Source organism: Geospiza fortis, unplaced genomic scaffold (genome assembly GCF_000277835.1).
Source record: "Geospiza fortis unplaced genomic scaffold, GeoFor_1.0 scaffold53, whole genome shotgun sequence".
NCBI classification, from domain to species: domain Eukaryota; kingdom Metazoa; phylum Chordata; class Aves; order Passeriformes; family Thraupidae; genus Geospiza; species Geospiza fortis.
This window is the reverse complement of record NW_005054305.1, coordinates 263290-283912: the sequence shown is the minus strand read 5'-3', so window position 1 is coordinate 283912 and position 20623 is coordinate 263290. Positions and strand designations below refer to the sequence as shown.

The following is a 20623-nucleotide window of genomic DNA, read 5'->3' as shown; positions in this document are numbered from 1 at the left end:
GCAAAACTGCAGTTGAGAAAGGTCCTCCAATAAAAAAGAAAAGCCCATGATGTTAATTTGAGCCTTCTTCTGCAGAGGAAGAAGGCTCAAATTAACATCTCAGCCATACCAGTCCCAGGAAAACTTTAATAATAGATTGTGTACATATTTTTTTTAATAATCACAAGCATTTTAACATAGTGCCTGCTGCTTGCAGTTCTTTTGTAACAAATGTTAAATGATACAAAAGTCATGGTTGTGCCACTGTAGTTGTGCATGATGTGCACCAGCAAACTGAAAAATAAAGAATGTGCAGAATCTTCAGCTCGATAGTATTTATCCTTTGGAAAGCAGAGAAAAGCATTTTGTTATGGACTGATACAGCAGAAAAAGTTAGAAAGGGAGGACAAGGGTCACTGGGGAAGTAGAATCCCTTCCATAGGAGGAAAGGTTTAGAAAACATGGCTGAGCAGAAGACTATGGGAGATCTAAGAAATTCTGACTAGGGGATGTGTCACCATTTCTCTGAGTGCAATAACTGTAGGAGGAAGGCAGCCAGTTGCAAGGCTTAGAGGTCTAAAGATCTACCTCTAATGAAAGGAAGTACTTCTTGACACAATGTGTGATTAAATTGCCATGGAATCCTGGAAAAAGCAAAGGTAAAAATAGGTTCACAGAGAACTTGATCAAATTCACAGGAGGAGCCATTATACATCTCATATTTGGCTTAGAAAGTTCCTGAACAACAGAATACTAAATTGGGAATGTCTACTGAGAGAAGTAGTGCTTAGTTCACAGACTTTACACACTCTCCTTTATACTTTTCCTAAGTATCTGCTATGGGCCCCTGGCAGAGAAAAGCTGTCATATTGGTATTAGTGATTAGAGAGACACTTGCATTAGGCTGACATTACAGCGATAATCTATTGTGAATCCAATCCATGTTCGTTTTTTTAGAAATTGCTTTAATTTGACCAACAACCTGACAAATCCCTTATCTGCACTGAGATATACAAACACACATAACACACACACAACACACACACAAAAACATGTGTGCCCACACAGGCACATGCTGGCTGAGGATTTCTTTTTAGTAATTTAGTCAGGGTTCAATGAGAACCAAGGCACTAGTACACAGTGTACTTTTCCACACCTTCCATAGCTCTGCCTTAGCACATGCCTTAGTCCAGGCTTGCTCTTCTCCATGTCTCTGCCTCCATGTCACAGCCACCTTCTGCTTTCTCTGGTGCCCTAGACACTGACACTCTTCTCTTTCAGATGACCACTTGTGGTTTCAGTTAACACCCTAGCTTTTCAGTGTAGGCCAAAACCCAAATGTGAAAGCATCACAGTTTGCTTGACAGGAGGATGTATTGCTGGAGGCTCTACATTTCAAGGCTTTCAGGAGTGTGCTCTTACTGGGCTCAGTATGAGCTAGTACCACCAAACCCAGACTCTGGTGAACAAATGAAATAGAATGACCTACTTTTTTTGCCTTTGTTTTATCTGTATAATAGTATGCTACAGGTTTGCATGACAGTTTCTTGGCACTGGATTATGTAACTTATCTGTCTTCAAAAGAAAAACAACTTGGCAATAGAATATAGCATTAGTTCAAAATTTAAAAAAAACTTCCAAGGAAATGTATTTTGAATAAAATGGAAATGTAGGAAGGCACTTACTATCTGCCTGCCTCCAACTCATCTGTATAAAATGCCTAATAGATGGTAATTTTAGTTTCTGACACAGCTTCCTCACTCATTTCCAGGATGTTTTACTCCTACAAAGTACCATTTGTGTTCCACATGAGCCTTTTTTGCTTTGCTCTCAGTTAAAACTCCATACTAGAGGGGAGCTGTTGAAGTTAATGATAAAGTTTTTGCTGCCATATGAAACATTCACAAGTTTACCTAAAAAAAATGGAAAAGGTTCAAAACAGAGGTTTACTTCTTCTTCTGTTTTCAGGCTTGGCCCCTTTGTGCTCAGTTGTGCCCTGCAGGCACAAGGTGTAATAATTACAACTGCAGCAGAGATCTGGCCTAGGGTGCAGAAAGCCATGAAACCTCAGACTGGATAAACCAGTATGGAGAACAACAGAATGATGTGTTTTGAACAACAACATGGTCACTTGTTGGCATTCAACTCTCAGCTTCTAAGTCTTTGGGCTTCTTTTGCAAATCATGTTTGCAATTCAACTTAGATAATTCCTTCCTTAAAAAAAACTTCAAACCCAAAATTCCAGAAAAGATCTGAATTTCAAACCGCTTGAAGCATGGTCAATCTCACAGGTATTTAGGTTAAACTCAGCCTTACTTTACCCACTGACTGTCCTCCTCCTTGGTGGTGGGCTTCTCTGCTAAGGTTGTAGCTGCTGTCAGCAGAACACAACAAACTGCAGAAGGAGTTAGCAGATAGGATACCATGTTTCTAATGGCAGGAACAATATTCCTGCTCCAACCTCATTCCTTGCAGCTGCTTATCTTTGTTCATCACGTTGTTTTAAGCTAGTCGGTTTATTTGTTTTTTCCCAACTCTTGGCCTTTTCATTGCAGAGCAGAGATGCTGGCTGGGGCGCTCAGCCTCCCTCCAGGGCTTGGTCTGGTGCAGGGAGGCTATTGCCAACCAGCAGGGTGTGATCAGAAATTCATGGCCAGTTCTGCCAAGGCTTGCAACAGCCCACCGCTGGCTGGGAGCCACCAGGGCTGTAAGCATCCCCTCAGCTCACAAGCAGCTGTGGTCAGAGAAGGAGATTGGCCCTGTCAGAGCCAGGGCCTGCTTTGCCTTTTGTGGACCAGAGCAGGAATTCCTCCTCCGCGCTCAGGTTGGGAGGTGATGTGGGGAATGAGTCCCACCAGGATGGGACTGGCCAAAGGAATGGGTGTGGGTTGCAAGGGGCATTTAAATGTCATCTAGTCCAACCTCCCTGCAATGAGAAGGGACATCTTCAACTAGATCCGGTTGCTCCAAGCCCTCTTCAGCCTGACCTTGAATGTTTCCAGGGATGGGACACCTATGACCTTCAGAATTTCTCACTGGAATGGCTTCCACCAAGGAGAACAGAGATAGCCAGAAAATGATGCTGAGAAAAGCCATGCAAGTAGTTCACAGAATCACAGAATATTCTTAGTTGCAAGGGACCCAAAAGGATCATCAAGTCCAACTCTTAGCCCTGAACAGGACATCCCCCAAATGTCCTATCATGTACTTCCTGCTTAGCTTACCCAAAATACAGACTTTAAAGTTCTAAAGAGTACAGTGTTGAGAAGTTTGAGTTAAAGTTAGGGAAGAACACCAAAACCTGAGTATTTTTTGTTGGACAGTAAGTAACCAAACCCAAACACCTACAGGAAAAAAACAGAAAAATATGAGTTTATATAGTAACAAAATCCATAGATGTAAGTTTTGGGTTTTTTTTTTCCTGGAGGAGACAGCACAGGGTTTTTGTTTGATTATTTGCTTTATGTTACCATATTGCTATTTCAAATGATTCCACTTTATACCATATCAAGAGGTGTGCTGTGGTAGGAGGTACTTTGTATATCTTGTGGTAAGACACACTTTTGTGCATTAAGATATGGGGGCAACTTCCTTGGTGCCCCAGAAACCAGAGAAGAGGGAGAACAACCATCTGTCTACTGCAGTCTCCTATGGCAGTGTTCTTCCTCCAGAAACTACCATTGTTTCAGTATTCAAAAATTCTTGTGATGGCAAATCAGGTACAATTGCCAGCTGATGGTACATCTAGACAGATGAGTGAGACCATTTTGGAGGTGAGAATGTAATAGGAGGAGATCTTGGGGCAGGCAAGATAAATTGCAAGAGAGACTAAAACTGATTACAGAACCATGGGAGTGAAAACTCCTTGTACAAGAAGAATGCATGCTAATTGTTTTTGGCAGAATAAATTATTTCTTTTTTTTCTGCTTCAGTAGAACTGGTTGACTTTTAACAACTCAATTATCTTCTCTAAGTGAGGAGGGTGGTCTCTTGAGGTCAAGAAGAAGTTACATGTAGGAAGAAAAGGCAAACAGAAATGGACAGAAATTGGAGTGCCCTGAGATTGCGTGGATGAGTTTCATTAGGTACACTTTTCAAAACTGCTCTGGAAGTAAAAAGACTTCCAGGGCAGTTTTGAAAAGTGTACCTAAAAACATTTTGGTTAGGGTTTTGTCAGCATCATGGGGAAGGTCAGGTGAGAGATAAAAGATTAACAACACTAAGATCATGAGGTTGAAAGAAATGCATACCAATTTCTCTCCAAGAGAATGACCGGACAGAGTTACTCTATAAATGCTAGAAATCACAGAGCTGCAGTTAGGGAATGGGTCTGAAAAATATAATTGAGAACCAGCAGCATAAAAACTGAGGATAAGATAAACAGCAGCAACGGATCCAGTCACAATGTGGTCAGGTAGCAGGAAGCACATTTATCCTTTGAGCAGTACAAGAGGAGGAGGAGGACTGAGGCATTTGTCTTGGCAGGAGGCCCATGAGAAAGTGAAGGGCCAATGAAAGGTCTGAGGCAAGATGGAAGACTGAAGAGAGAGAGCTGTCCTGTGAAGATGCTCTGTTTTTGAATTACTTAGGCCAAGAAATGGAGGCAAAGCATTTTGCTTACCTGGTCCAAACACAGAAGAAGGAATATTTAAAAGGACAAGAGGAGGTAAGACTCCCTAGTGTGAGAATCACAATTGTATGAGGTGAGGGAAAGGGGAAGGAAAGAGCAGGAAGCCAAGAAGAAGACTGAAAGTTGTGGTAGGCTTTTGGTGCATTAGGCAAAGAGCTTTATTGTTTTGTAACAGTGTAATTAATAGCTCAGACTGTCAAGGAAACATGATCAATTTACTGTATTTATCCTTCCTGCTGTGTCATTCTTCTCATTTTATATTTGTTTAGTATTTCTGGAATATTTTAAAAGACATTAACTTCTCAAAGATTCAGCTAAAAAGGGCTTTTCTTAGGCTTTGCAGATGTTATGGCGCAGGGACAGCGAAGAATGTACTGTATTTACAATTCTATTCCTGTAACAGATAATCAATACATTGTGCTCTGCTGTGTTATGGGAAAAAAAAAAGGAGTATGAGTGCCCAGCTGTGATGATAAGCCCTTTTTGTCTTGAGTGCACTCATTTTCTAAGGATTAGGGGCTGTCCTTTATCAGGCAGTTCACTTCTGAAAGTCCGTGATAGATTGCTGCTTTCCCCTCTGCTCCAAACAGCAGCAACCTCAACTTTATCAGCAAGGAAACCCCCAAGCACTGCTGTCAGTAAGTAATGCAGAAATATTGCTTTCTCAGGGCAGACTCTCACAGGCACATCTTACCTTTTTCTCTGGAGCAATAAAAACTGCTGTAGAAAGAGGACTTTGGATGTAAGGTATTTACAAACAGCCATTTCTTTCTCTCTTTCTTTGCGGGGAGGGGGAGGGTTGGCCTTTTGGGGTAGTTATTTCCTTTGTGCCCAGGCTGAAGTGAAATGGTCCTTCAGCATCCATTCTAATGTGCTCATTTATCTAGTGCTGGAAGAGTTGAGGGTAAATGGGGCTAAGGCCTAACACATAAAGAAATGCCTGCCAGTAAGAGATGTTTTAGCAGGTTAATGAGGAACTTGGTAACAGCCTAGCAGGGTCATTGCAAAATCACGTTTCTTTTTGCTGAAATCACTTTAGTCTTTTAAAACCACAGGAAAATGCTCTGCTACTTTACAGTGAGATTTGGTTGAATTGAAAATGGTGTGGAGACACCTGCTATTTTTGAGTATTTTTAGCAGATGTAGGAAAAAAATGGCGTGAAAATGGACATCTCCACTGGCTCCTGCAGTCAGCAGGCCAGAGAAACGGAAAGGGCCTGAATTTTGTCTGCTCAGATTTGCTGCATCCAGGTTTTTTTCTGGAGAAATTACAAGGATAACTTCTCTCACTGACAAGTCATACTGCACTGAGGCTTTGCCTATAACACAGGAGGTACTGAGAGTTATCCAGCATTCAAAAGTCACACTGTGCCCAAGTGGCCTGAGAAAAGAGAAGCAAGATTTGTGTGGGTGCTTGGAGTCACAGCAACACTGGGTAGGCCTGCACACTCAAAGGCAAGGGGAGAGTCTGGCTTTTCTTCAGCCACTGAGTCCAGTTTTGGGAAGGAAATAAGATTTGCAGTTGTGGCCACACACTCAAAAAGTTTATGTGTCCCAAGTGTTATGCACAGTTATGCTGCCCTGCAATGTACCTGCAAGTTTGTCATCAGAAAAGAAACATAACCCTTTAAGACAGCTGCTCTCGTTTATTTTCTCTTTTTAATTTTTTTTTCTTGGAGGATATTTGTTTACTAACTCAGGATACACTGCAGATTGTAGGGAGAACAGAGTTTTACAGGCTTGTTTTGTAATCTCAACATTTTTTTTTTTGCAAGGGAACAATTGTAATGCAGAGATGTCTGGGTGAGATACCTGAGTAAAAGCATTCAGTTTGGCTCTGCCACTGCACTGCTACATATGGCTGAAATTATTCTGCTGAAAAACAAGGTAAACTTTTCCTCATCAGTTCTATGCTGCTGCAGCCATCCCAATACTAATTTCAACACTGCAACACTGTCCACTGTTTAGGTAGATTTTCTAGGGAAAAAAGAGATTATTAAAAGTATATGAGACCTCAAAATATGTAGCACCTCTCTTCCATTTTTCTCACTGGTCCTGAAAAATCTTCTCTGAAAAACAAGAGCTACAACAATTATAAGACTCAGCTTTTCAGTTGGGTGATCTAACAATTCATCCAGGAAGCAGGTTTATGTGGTCATGTGTGCAGGAACTAAGGCTCTTAAAAATTAGTTGTGGCATAATTATTTACTTTAGAAAAAGAGTATTAACTTTTACTCACCACTTCTCCTCCTCTACTTGAACTCCTATGGACTGGAACTTACTGGTTGCTTTATTATCACCTGGTATGGTGGGTTCTTCAGCACCATCAACCTTAAAAAAACCCAAAACATGACAGGCAATTAGAATGTATTTTAGCAGAGGTATCAGCTGGCTGCTTGCAGTTTCTATGCACCTTAACTACTGAGTGTCTGTACACAGAGCTCGTACCATGAGTTCCTTCATCTAGTCAGTTTCTCTGTGGTGTGTTCTTTTCTGATGTTATTAGTCAATATTCATTATTCTTACTGTATAAAGCATTTCTGGTAAGACATCCAGCCTACAACATGCAGATGGATTTTATCTGGTCTTTTATGGAAGCTGGATGTTCACATTTGTTAGAGCACATCTCTGAGCAGCTGTAACTCCAGGTATTGTGCCTCACCATTTGATTTTGCTTTCTATCTGTACATGCATGTGTATGTGAACTCATATCAAAATCAGGTGTTTATTTTGTTTAAATGTTAGTGCCTCAAATCAGAGCACTGCAGAGAAAAGATGTTAAGAAAGCAGATATGAGTCTTAGATTAATTTTCTTTACTGCTTCATCTTGCAAACAGGTGGTTCCCAGGAGCACAGGCTGGAACTTAATACCACATCTCCAGCTCCAGCTCCATGAGGAGAGTTGTGCCAATAGTATAAAGTTAAAATTTAACCACAGATGTGTCTTTGAACAAAATCTCAATATTCTGGGTCCAATCAGCGTAGCTGTTAATTCCCAATGCTATATATAATATGGATAGTCATACAAGAAAAACATTTTGCAACAGACAGAATTTTTGGGCCATAGCAGTGTTGTGAAGTGACCTGTAGCCTCAAACTGACCATGGGTGTGCAAAATATCCAGCCCTAGTGGCTGTTCCACCAGCAACTTCTTGTTGAGAGCCACTTGACCAACCTGTGCAGGAAAAGTGCTCAGAAGCTGTTCTGTGAGGTGAAGTACTTCCTTGATACTGGGGTTCTGGGGAGTTAAATACACTTTAAATCCCATAACTGACAGAGTGAAGCAACCTTTTGATGGAAGGGCTTTTCTTTGCTTGACTTTGCTTGTTTGCTCAGCAGATTTACAGCAAAGGCTTGCAATGTCCTAAGAGTGACTGATGGGTGTAGAGGACACACATGGAGGTTCACCAGAAGTGCACACTAGGTTTATTTGGCAGAGGAGGAAGAAAACCAAGAATATACCTGTGGCTATTGCAGCTTGTCCTGTTCTACAGAGATGGGTTGAACTATCATCAAGGTGTATACTTGGTCTAAATTCAGACTAAGCTTGGACTAGGCTCCCTTTACTCGGTGAAGAGAGACTGACTCTACTGCCAGTCAGAGGGGTGACAGTGTACCTACCTCCTTTTGGGTAGTTGTTTGTAAGAGGAGTAATTTCTGGCATCAAAACCTACCTTAAGGTATTTCTACTCCCACACTACCCCTTCAGCTGTACCAGCATGACTGCTTGTGCAACGATGCTGCAAAATGGATCAGACAGCAGACTAGTGAAGTCAGTTTCTTTTATCTGTGAAGCCTGTCTGACTCTGAAAAGCTCATTGATGTGCACAGCTGTGAGGGTGGCACCACGCACAGGCAGGAATCCTGTAAGGCTGCATCACTGCTGAAGGTTTCACTTCATGTCATCCCAGCTTCAGGTGGTTTGTACCACGTCTTCACTGGTTTGTACACAAAGCCTGCCTTGGCATACTCTCACATACCATCCCCAGATTTCATGATTATCCTATGATTATACTGGTCATCGGTAAACTTCAAAGTTTAAGAGGGAGATTTTCAAAAGGTTGAAGAGAATATGGAGCTCTGTTTTCTTCAGATCTCAGGAAACAGAGGCCTCTATACCTTTCAAAAGCAGCATTTGTTACTTGTAACTACTTTAAGAAGAGATAGCAGGGAGATGGTCTCTCAAGAACCATGATTCACATTACCATTGTTCGTTTGGCTTCTGCAAACATGGAAATGATTTCCTTGTACCCACTGCTTTGCAGGGTCTTTGCTAAGAAGTCTTGGTTTCTTGGATTGGTGAAATAAGGGATTACAATAATATAATGGCATCTTAGACTTGGCTGGGAATGAGAATACATAGCAGAGTTTTGCTCTATCCTGTCCCACCTGGATCTTTCTCCTGTGTTTAACACTGTACATCAGCCCTTCTTTCAGAATATACCCAAAACAAACAGCTGTGAAGCAGTAAAAGTCTACAACAAAGGCAGTGAACTGAAGCCACAGGCAATAGTTATTATTGCCCTTCCAAGAGGAATTGAGAGAAAAGTCACAGCTTCTCCAGCAGCTACCCCTGGGATGGCATACTTCAGCACAGCACCTCTCATCTGTCTCATCAGGGTGATGTAGGGATTTCATGGTAAATTCTTAGACTTTACTAATCAGATAAGCCTGTCCAGGCACATAGTGCTGTGCTTACAACCACCTTCTGCAAGAAAAAAATATTTGTGTCTTCCTGTGAAGGCTGATAAGCTGTGGATTGCTATTCTATTTGCTCAAGATGCATCTCCTGTCAAAACTTGTGTTGATTCTCAGTTGATTTTAAGTTCAAGCACTTTGTTACAAAAGCTAATTCTGCAAACAGATAGTTGGGAGACCTATGCACATCTTTTTTTTTTGGGGGGGCGAGTAGGGGGTGGAAAAGATAAATTAAGAAAGCTGATTACACAAGACTAGTTTATTTACTCTTGTCCTTTCTGTAAACATGAATGAACTTTAGCAGGGTTAGTTTTCTTCTTTCATTCCACTAGAGGTAACAAAATGTAATTTTCTTTAACGAGGGCAAATCAGAAGGAACTTATCTTCTGTTCTTGAGGCTGAGATAGGAACAATGCTGCCTCATTCAAGTGGCTACCAGTCATTATGAAATGCATGAATAAGCAGCAACAATTAATTCAGTGAGGCTGGATGAAAATATTTTTTGGTGGTAGTGTAATGTAAATCATTGTTTTACACATTCCCTTTCAATGATTTAATTCATGCCTTTCTGACCCCCGCTGTGTTATGATTCATAGATTAGTGCTCATGTGTGTAATTTAACAGAGCTGAATAACAAGCAGCACAGAGACTAAAACAAATGCTTGCATCTGATGTATCTATGATAAATTCGAAAAACATCATTAGTACCATGCAGAATGATTATGCTGGTGCAAGTTCTACATAGGTACCTGTCAGGACAAGAAGAAAAATATACAAAACATTGTATAATGAGCAGTAAAACAGATGTAGGAATCCAAAACAATGGCAAGCATATAATGCATGTCATGTACTGTACCTGTATTCCAATAGATAAGCATCTGTTTTTCTTGAAGTGGTCCTTCTTCCTATCTTCTACTGCAACAGTGGCAATGGTTGTGGTGGTGGTGACAGTGGCAGTATTGTTCCCTACATGTTGGCTTGCAGGGCCGTGGATCTGCGCATTGGCAGCTTCAATAGCAGCTGTCAGTGCCTTCATACTGTCCAGGCTTTCCGTGGAGTTGCTAAGTCCAGACTGGCTGATGATATCTCCCCTCTGTCCATGCCCATCCATGTAGGCATCTTGGGCAGACTCCGTGCTGCTCTGGGCTGTGATGGAAATAAAGGGTTTGGTGGTGGTTCTCGGTGGGACTGGAGGCGGCGTCTTCTTGTAGGTGGTAATGCAGGATGACACTGGAAAAAACGTAGCAGAGTTTTTGTTTTATTGATGCTGAAAAAATAGGGAAAATGGGTGCAAACATGATCTCAAAGCATCAATAAGCATGGACAGAGCAGAGGTGAGTGAGGAGGAGGCTGTTAGCCAAAGAGCCCCCAAAAGTTCATCTAAGTGCCAGAGTAATGCCTTGCTTATCAGTGTCTTCTATTCCTCCTATGTGAGTGGCAGAACTGCTAGTAGGGCGAATTGGGAGAGAAAGTATCTATTTGCCCAGTTCCTCCTTAGTCTTTTTAGGACTGTTTTCCTCAATATATTTTCTACTAACTGTTCTAAGTCCCATGGGAAGAAGACCTTCCATGAAAACGTTTGTTCTGCTTATGGCTCCCAAACAAGACTCACAAGGATGCTAAGTCTCCAACCACTTATCCCAGCTAAACTGCATTTCAAGCAGTTTTATTGCAATCGTTTTCTGTCTCTCTACGCTGTCCTACTATATGCAGAATTTCAAACCACAATTTTCTGATGAGAGAGAGATTCTCAAATCATCCTTTATCAAAGTTTGTTAACACTCACCATGTTTAGACTTGTGTATTTCTTTCTATAAAATGTCTCACTTGTTGCACAGACTTCTCAAATACTTTGAAATGCTTTGTAAGTTATTGAGGACATATCTAAAAGAATATTTTGCCATGCTTAATTTCTCACCATAAGTATAACATTAGTTCTGGAAAAAAATTTGCTTGATTTTATACACAGGGAGTTAGTGTCATGTAGTTAATGGCTAAAACCTGTCAGTCAGTGGTAAAGTGTAAGTAAAAATGTATGGAATAACAAAGACTTTAATAAAAGTTCATATTTTGAAGGCCACACTCTCTTTGTAAGTGCTGCTATGTGGAGTTATAAGCTTAGGTTGAGGTTCCCAGGTTAAACTATTGTTCTGTATATACAGAACTACATACAGAAAGCACTACATGGAGATTAAAACATCTTCCTTTAAGGGTTAGTTGGCAGCTCTGCATTACTGAAGTCCTGGAATGCTTTCAAGGGAGGAAAGAAAGCCCATTAAGAACAAAAAACAACCATGATATGCTCTATTTTTTAACAAAATAAAATGCAGGCATGAACCTGTGCAAAGTTCAGACACAAACTTGTTAACATAAATTCTTATTAACAGTAATCATATGGCAAGAAATGATTCATCAGATCATTTTAACTGGCAGACGTCTATGCCACCCACATAAAAGGTAAGTCTGCTACAGCTGTTCTGCTCTCTGTTTGCACTGTACCTGCTTGTCGAGCCAGAAGCCATTATGGTATTAATTTGACTAGCTCACATCCATATGCCTCATATCTCCCCATAGCTGTAGGAATAGTTATAGTGTGAAAGGTGTTTCCAGGGCATGAAATCACACAGGATTTTTTAAAACACTCTAGAATAAGTTTCTGATAACATGTCTGAACCCATGTTAAACATGTTGAATACTAGTGGAAAAAAAAAGTGTTTCAGGTAGCGAGGGTTTTGAAACTATGATTCACTTCTGAAGAATCAAACTGAAACCACAGCATCTCTGAGAGAAGAGATGGCTAAAAATGGACTTGTCAAATTTTAACTCTGGGGAAGTGAATAGTTAATAGAGTCAAAGGTGTTTTAGAAAGTGCTCATGACGAGGTCAATACCTGGAACTAACAGAAAGGATGACAGTTTTACAAAGGGGATTATAAATGTTTTGCTGTTTGTCACTGTTTTTGGTTCTGTCAAAAAGCACTTGTTCTGACAGCACATGCAGGTAAACCAGCTGCTGTTGCTGCAGGACAGTCATGTACTCCAGGACTCCTGGAGAATTGTGGAGGCTGCTGCTTGAAATGTTCTGGGTGGTTCATGGTCAGGAGAATGTTCTCTGAGTTCTGGAAGTGCAAACTGAAATTCAGCACAGAGGAATTCAAAGCACACACACACATGCATATATCCAGGTAACACTTTGGGAAGCTGCTGCCAAACTTGTCAAATGGAGGTTCATGAGCAATGCCACTTTGCAATTCAGCAAAGTATAAACTGTACCATTTAAAATATGCTAGGAAAGGTACTGGGGAACTTCTGGGGACATGCCAGCACCTTCAGTACATCCCAGCATGGCACATAAGTATCATTTTTCTTACATAGCAGAGAGGGAAATGATAATGAAACACATTTGAAAAGGCATCTTAGGTCGGAGACAGAGCATCAGAACCAAAGAGCAAGCCTTAACAAGGTCCCCCCATCACTGGGCATCCTGCACTAGAAAGAAAGTCAATAGCAGCTGTCTATTGACAGCTACCATGTTCTCTGGACACAGCAGTACAAATACAGAATTGCCTGATTAAGATGTCTTTTATTCTGTTGGTAAATGTACTCAATGAGGAGTATAATCCACACCACCATGAAAGATGTTTGCACTCAGCTAATTAAATCTGAAGTTATTCTTAAGAGAGGGAGAGAACTGACAAGTCACACGGTGAAATTGTAAAGAGAAATAGCAAAACGTTCTTTTAGCAAGTCAAAACAAATCCTCAGTTTCCTGGAGTCACGCAGCACATACTGTACAGCTCCAGAGAAGCAGAGTGTGCAAGTCATAAAAGAACCCCAGGCACTTCATTACTGGAAATGATGTAAGCTCCTGCCGCTCCTCTGCAGAAACGACACAAAAACAATGCCGGGGCCGCCCTGCCGTTGGAGGCAGCTGCTCCCAATGCCGGAGCTGGCCGAGCTGCTGAGGCACAGCAAGGAAAGCCTTGGGGATGGCCGGGCCCTCCGAGCTGCTGAGGCACGGCAATGAAAGCCTTGGGGATGGCTGTGCCCTCCGAGCTGCTGAGGCACAGCAATGAAAGCCTTGGGGATGGCTGTGCCCTCCGAGCTGCTGAGGCACAGCAATGAAAGCCTTGGGGATGGCTGTGCCCTCCGAGCTGCTGAGGCACAGCAATGAAAGCCTTGGGGATGGCTGTGCCCTCCGAGCTGCTGAGGCACAGCAATGAAAGCCTTGGGGATGGCTGTGCCCTCCGAGCTGCTGAGGCACAGCAATGAAAGCCTTGGGGATGGCTGGGCCCTCCAACCTGCTGAGGCACAGCAAGGAAAGCCTTGGGGATGGCCGGGCCCTCCGAGCTGCTGAGGCACGGCAATGAAAGCTTTTCAGGGCAGCAGCTCTTCTTCGTGCGCGCTCAAGTACCTGGCAGCCTGTGTCAGGGCAACCTGAAACATCTGCTCCTCTTCAAGTGGCCACGGTATTTTGAAGGCTAAGCTGCCCGAAAAACAAAATGAGTCCTCCCCAAGAAAATTTTCAGAAGGCTGACGCTCTCCGTGTCCAGCCAGGAGAGTCTGAGCATTCAGTCGGTGCAAGGAGAGCAGGCGTGTTCCCCTGCACTCATCTCGCCAGCTCTCTTGAGGCAGGAGGACCCCGAGGGAGAGCACGACAGGAGCACAGGACACGTGAAAAATTTGGAGAAATCCTCACTTCACACACAGGAAACTTTCAAACTGTGAAAGCTGGTTTAATTCACACAAGGAAGTGAATTTAAAGGGCTGTATAAATTCCCTGATAAATATGTTCTTGGATGTAGATCAAGGAGTGAAGTTCTGTACAGAAACTGATCTGACTGGAGAGTCAAGTCAAAGTAGTCTTGTGAATCATTAAAATTGTTTGGATATGGAGTTAATCAGAAATCTATTGTTCTGAATAGTAAAAGAACCTCAGTTTGACACAACATAGACTAGTTTCCATGATTTTCCCAGAGAGCACATGCTGCTGAAGCAGGTACACATTCCTCTCCTAGGGCATATGCAAGGTTTAATCCAGAAACTAGTTAAGTCATGCACAAGAATCCTCAGACAGCCAGACCATGTTGAATCAGGCTCGCTGTTTCCAGTGCATCAGTCCTCCAAGTTATGCTCTCCTTTTCCTTTTGATCTTTACCCTATTTCTGAGTATTGCCTTCAGGTTACAGTTTAATCCCAAATACCTAGTGAAAAAAACCACTTTATCCAGATTAAAAAAAAAGAAAAAGAAGAAGCCACGGTTTTTGTCTTCCTAGCCAGTATTTCCAAACAACTAGCTCATGAGACAGGAATTTGGAACAGGGAGTGTCAACCACCCAGTTCAGAAGGAAGTCTAATGATAAAAAAAATAATCCCAGATTGCATAATAATAAAGGCTTGAATTTGAATGTTTCATTGTACTTCAGTTGTTTAAACATGCTCACTAGGGGAGATGAGCCCTCAGGAATAAACATCAGCATGCAAACACAAATTTTTAACTGAGTGAATGGGTGCTCAGGAGAACTCCAACACAGATTAGTATTTGTGAAGGGACCAAATTCATGCAGTACTTTGAACAGTTCAGGTGATGAGACACATCAGTAATATCTTTCTAACTTGGTAGTCCTATATAAACTTGATTCACAAGAATAAATGAATGCACAAATTCAAGTAAAATAATAGTGTTTCTTCTGAGAAAAAGCACAAACCCCACAGTTTGAAAGAAGCAATAAATGACACAACTTTCTCAGCACAAGAAAGATGTGGACCTATCGGAGTGGGTCCAGGGGAGGGCCATGGAGATGATCAATTGGTTGAAGTACCTCTCCTGTGAAGGCAGGCTCAGAGAGCTGGGGATGTTTAGGCTGGAGAAGGCTCCACAAAGGCCTCACTGTGTCCTTCCAGCATTTTAAGAAGGAGGGAGAGGGATTTTTTATATGAGCAGATAGTGACAGGACAAAGGCTGTGGTTTTAAACTGAAAGAGGGAAGGGTAAAATTAGATGCTAAGCAGAATTGACTCCAAGGGTGGTGAGGCACTAGAGGGTGCCCAGAGAACTTACAGATGTGCCACCCCTGGAAGTGCTCAAGGCTGGGTTGGATGGGACCCTGACTAACCTGGTCTAGTGGGTGGTGTCCCTGCCCATGGCACAGGGATTGGAACAAGATGATCTTTAAGATCACTTTCAACACAAACCATTCTATGAGTCAATGATTCTCACTCGCACACAACTAAGCATGAGGGTAAAAAGCAGGAGTTCTTCCAGGCTGCACAGATGGACTTCAGTCTTCTGATTTACTGTCTGTTGAATGGGTGTGTTAACAGTGGTGCCCTTGCACCCCACACAACTGCCCCACAAAATACAGATACAAGCAGATCTCAGCAGAACTAAGCTTCAGTACTGCAGCCTCTGGGTTTAGAGGGGCAGTGCTTGATTTGGCTTATTGGACTCAAACCATACACATATTTCCTTATTTTTTTGAGATTTGGGGAGAATGCTTGAAAGTGGGGTTTCAGATCCTGTATTGTTATTTTTACATGCAAAAAATTGGTATGAAAAGGGAGCATGCATTATCTTAATAAAAAACTAAGCAGATGGTTTCTCAGGATGTAGAGATTTACTATTACAAAACTGAAGCAAAGATTTTTACAAGAAGTTTTAAACTGCCCCAGGGAATAATACCACAGTGAGTTATGGATGTCATTATCCCAAATGAGAACTACTGAAGTCTAGATACCACACCATCAGGAATTCTGCCAAGGCCATGCTTTTTCCAGACCTCCCTCACCGCCAAGCTGATACCTTATTTGATGAAAGCCTAAGCTTCACTGGCTTAGGAAACAGGCAAAAACTAAAAAAACTAAAATCCTGCAGAAATTTATACAAAATATTTAAACTATTTTTATGGCATACAATAGCACCACAGACTTAATATCCCATGTACTCAGAGGTTTAAAGCCGTTGCTGGTGACCTTTTCATAAGTTTGGACATTTTTGTTTGCAAGTAGTGTGCCTCCAGCTTCCCAGCTGGATACAGTGAAGGATTTCCTGAAGGTGAGGCTAAATATGGCTCATCTTGGGTTTCAAATGAATTGAGTTGGAAAATCTGCATGTGCATACCCAGTGGATGACAGGTGAATATTTCTCCAGCAGATTTTTTTTCTCCTTTTAATTTCTTCTGCTGGAAGCTGCTGATGCCAGTCAGAAGCTTAATTGCTATCCCAGGGAAGCTGAATTATTGTGCAGAGAACAGGTGAGGCAGCCAAAGGTGTCTGCTAAATGCAGTTTATCACTAGGATATTATCACAAATTATGGATGCACAGACAAAATCCAGGGCATGTAGTCTTCCTAGGAGACCTACTTTACTCCTTGTACTACGCAGCTGTTGCTGAACTTCTCTCTCTCTAAAAATGACCAGTACATTAACAGCACACAGCTTAAGCAATTCAACTCTTGCGGCCCAAAAGTCAGGAGTCTATAAACAACAGAATCTCTGGAAAAAAGATTTCACATTAACTGAAAGTTATTACCCAGAGTGGATCACTGATGGCTTATAATATTTAACCCCCAAAACTTGTGAACTTTACTGGTGTCAAGCAATTAGCACTTGGCTCTATTTATAGATATATGCACACAGGTATCATATATACCTGCTGAAATTCAGTCAGGCTGAGAGAAATGACAAGAGAAACAATTTTGGCCTTGGCCCTAACCTTTGGCTAAAAACAAAGCATCTGGAAAAACATCACCAAAAACTTCAAGGATAAGGATGTGAGTCTGTTCAGGACAGAGTCTCTCCTATAGATTTGAAGATTCAAATGCTTTGGTACAGTCATGGTAGAAGATCTCTGATACAGACTATCAACCTCTACATGCAATGAAACATGATGAAGGAAAAGAAAAAAGAAAAACAGTACAGCAGACTGGTCTTTTTTAGTCAGCATGTGAATTGTTTTCCATCTTTTCACAGGTACAGCACCTTTTTCTGAGAAAGTTGGGGAAACATTGCTTGATCTGTTGCTTAAACTAAGACTAGAAAACCATTCAAATGCTTTCTGCACTTGGCCAAAACTTTATTTCCCCCCATATTGAAGCAGTAATGGAAAACACAAAACCTTATAATTTTAGATAAAAATAGGGTACTTAAAAGTATTTTATGTTTCAGTACTTATATGTCATAAAATCATCATGGTAAGAAATTAATAAGCTTTCTGAATATCAGTACTTTAATTTTGTACAAGGAATTTATGCAAAACAAGGAAAACCTTGTGAAATATGGCAGTTTATCCCACTTAGATCAAGAATGTGTAACAATAAATAAATGTAATAATATTCAGCTTAATGGAATCAGATTCTTTTCCTATATATTTTCCAGTAAGCAACTTCACTAGCATTTTGATATAATACTTTGTTATGTGTTACTGCAGCACTCTTGAGTTCCAGGATTTGCATGTTTTCCCCTTGGCAATAATGTTAATAAAACAAAATGTGCATTTAAAAAAAAAGTGTAGTGGTGCTAACCAAATACAGACACATCTATGTAAACAGATCTTTATGTAAAAACACAGTACAAGAACCAAACCCAAGATTTTCAGAAACACAGGGGGTTTGAACAGTCTGCAAGTATCTAGTCACTGTAGTTAGAAGATGTATTTTGAAGTTTTCAAATTGAGCATGCTCTGAAGAATTCACCACTTATTCTTTTGCCTACTGAGTAATGGTAGAATGTAAAGACTTTGTCTACAAGTGCACCTTGCAAGTTCCTGGTGCTCATAACTCAAAAACCTCTGTCTTGATTGCATTTCTAAATTGGCTTTGGATTCTCACCCAAACTACGAATATAAAACCAAATTTCCAGACTGTATCAGCAGCTCTTTTAACACGCCAGAAGTCAGTGTGCCATAGTGGAGCCCACATGTCCCACTGTGTTCAGGCATATCACTGTAGGTGCTATTTCTTGAAACGACCATGTAAGAGTAGTAACCACTGGTGCTGGCCATATTCATACACTCTTGGTTATATGCTGTCCCTTCAGTTACAGAAGGAATAGTTAATATCTGAGCATCCAGAAGGCTTAAACCCTATCAAACCTGGAGGTATATCAAGGCAGATGTGTGGGCAGAAATACTTTACTGAAGCAAGTACAGTGTGATGTGCCTTCCTTCGCAATTTGTTAAGAAGAACTGCATTTTGTCCTTCCTGAGTCTCTGCTGCCAATGTCTCATCCTTTCATGGTGGCAGACTGATGGTAAAGCAGGTTTTCCAGTCAGTCATTTTAGAAGGAGCTTGTCACAAATTTGATTGAGAAATTGCAAGTTGAAGTTGTATAGTTCTTGTCACATGAGGTCAGCCTAAAGAATAATTAGGATCCTCCCCTTCTGAATCCCTGAATCCCAGAAACCAACTTGTGAGCCTAGAGGGGACTTAAGCAAGCCAGTTATCTCTGAGTAATCTGATCATGTAGCATTTAAGTTAGCTAGGTATTAATGTTGCATCACTCTTTTCAACATTATGGCAAGGATTTTCTTTTAAGCTCTTCACTGCAGCTAACTTTCAAAAGGCAACACTTGGCTGGGGTATTGACATTTCGAAGTGTGATTTCTGTATAAGAAAAAATGCCTTTAAAAGTTGTTCCCTCTTCCTCAGTCTGGAAATGTACTTTCTTTGTTTGCTGCTGATGTTAGCAAGAAAACAAGTTTCTACTGGTTTTTATTCCCAGTGGTTTTCTGAATACTTAATAAACTTAAGGTAGGGTAAGCAGAATTCTATATTATTGCACACACTGGTATCAAGCTGGTCTCACAGAATTTGATTAGTGATGCATCTAAATTGGCTTAGAAATTAATTAGTTTAAATTGCTGCAAACCTACTCCTGATGTGGATATATTTAGAAGTGAATATAACTGTTAATGTCTTTTTTAAAACTTAAATGAAAATGAAGGGAATAAGAGTGATTCTTTCAAACAATTTATTGCAATTAACGGCATCAGTTCAATGATTTTATAGTGATTTCCTTTTATGCCATGGCATGCAAACAAGCTGTACATTGTTATCAGTTATACCCATTTGAATCCAGTAAAAACTATATAAGTATCATTTAACCCAGTAAGAATTTGTGAAATTTAATTTTCTGCATCATAATCAGTTTTCAGGGTTGCTGTATTTGAGTTCATTTGTGCCTGCATGATTTGCTTACTTTTATATCTGGGATTTTTTAAAACTACACTAAACCAGAGAACACAATGAACATGCGTTTTTCTAATATATGGTTATTAATGAAATTTTCAAAGCTGACCCAAAATGGGAAAGTTCTGCACTATGAGACAGCTCTGTGTGTGTGTGTGTGTGTATATATAAAAGTAATACACATACATACACGTATAGGACAGTTATATTCATCCAGTGATTAGGGGACTGGTATACACAGCAAATACAGAAAGGTAGGTACACCAGTTTTGCTATTCAACCCTAAGGCTGTTCAGAAGATTTTAAGAAATAAGTCATTACTATGATACAGACTATTCAAATGCATTTAATACAGAATATATGAGGTGGGATTTATTATTTTTGGTACAATAGCCACCTACTTTATTAACCAAACTACCTTATGATGCTGCTGAGTACAGGTTGTGATTCCTCAGAGCAGAAAGCACTTTGTCCCCTGATCTAGCAATTAACTCAAATCTCTTTAAAGTCTTGAAAATGAACTATATGTTGTTTTTTTTTTTTTTTTTCTCAGTACTTGGTGCCACCAAGGAGTTACTTCTTTGACATTGTCTCAAAAGTCAACATTTGAGTTTTGAAGATCTTGTTTTATGCTACTTGATATATAAGTTTTTATTAAATAGTTTGTCTAAGAGTTAAAAGTTATTCAAATGACAGTGATGATGGAGGGCTGCTGTATTTTAATCAGATGGATGTTGGGAAGAAACTCCACGAGTGCCAAACACAAGAAAATAGAAGCCAATGTCAACTAAAAGAAGAATGTGATTGATAAAAACAATAGGAACAACTTTTTAACTACTATGAAGTGCTGTGAAGCACCACAAGAACGGATTTCAACCATTTTATTGTGAATTTCAGTGCAACACTACAGGGTTGAAAAACCTATGCAAGTATAACAGCACACCATGCTATTCTCATAGATAAAATCCTTATAAACATAACTGTAGAAAACCAGGTTTCAGGAGGAAAAGTATCACATGCCTATTGAGCAAGAACATCTGCTCAGACAGGGAAGTACTGACTTGTTTTGAAGCAGCCAGTACTGCATTTTTCAGCACACTTATCACTTTTGGGGTGTTCCAATCCAAGCAG

The 20623-nt window shown here is 40.7% G+C and overlaps 1 protein-coding gene across 1 annotated transcript in view; it reads right to left on the bottom strand.

Moving 5' to 3' along the window:
* The window catches only part of DLGAP1 (DLG associated protein 1), a 261624-nt gene that overhangs the window by 17262 nt on the left and 223739 nt on the right, over positions 1 to 20623 (bottom strand). The window contains exons 7-8 of the mRNA XM_031066573.1: positions 10164 to 10537; positions 6849 to 6940 (exon numbers count right to left, since the gene is read on the bottom strand). Of these exons, the coding sequence (XP_030922433.1) occupies positions 6849 to 6940; positions 10164 to 10537 (466 nt within the window). The remainder of the gene's footprint in view (positions 1 to 6848; positions 6941 to 10163; positions 10538 to 20623) is intronic.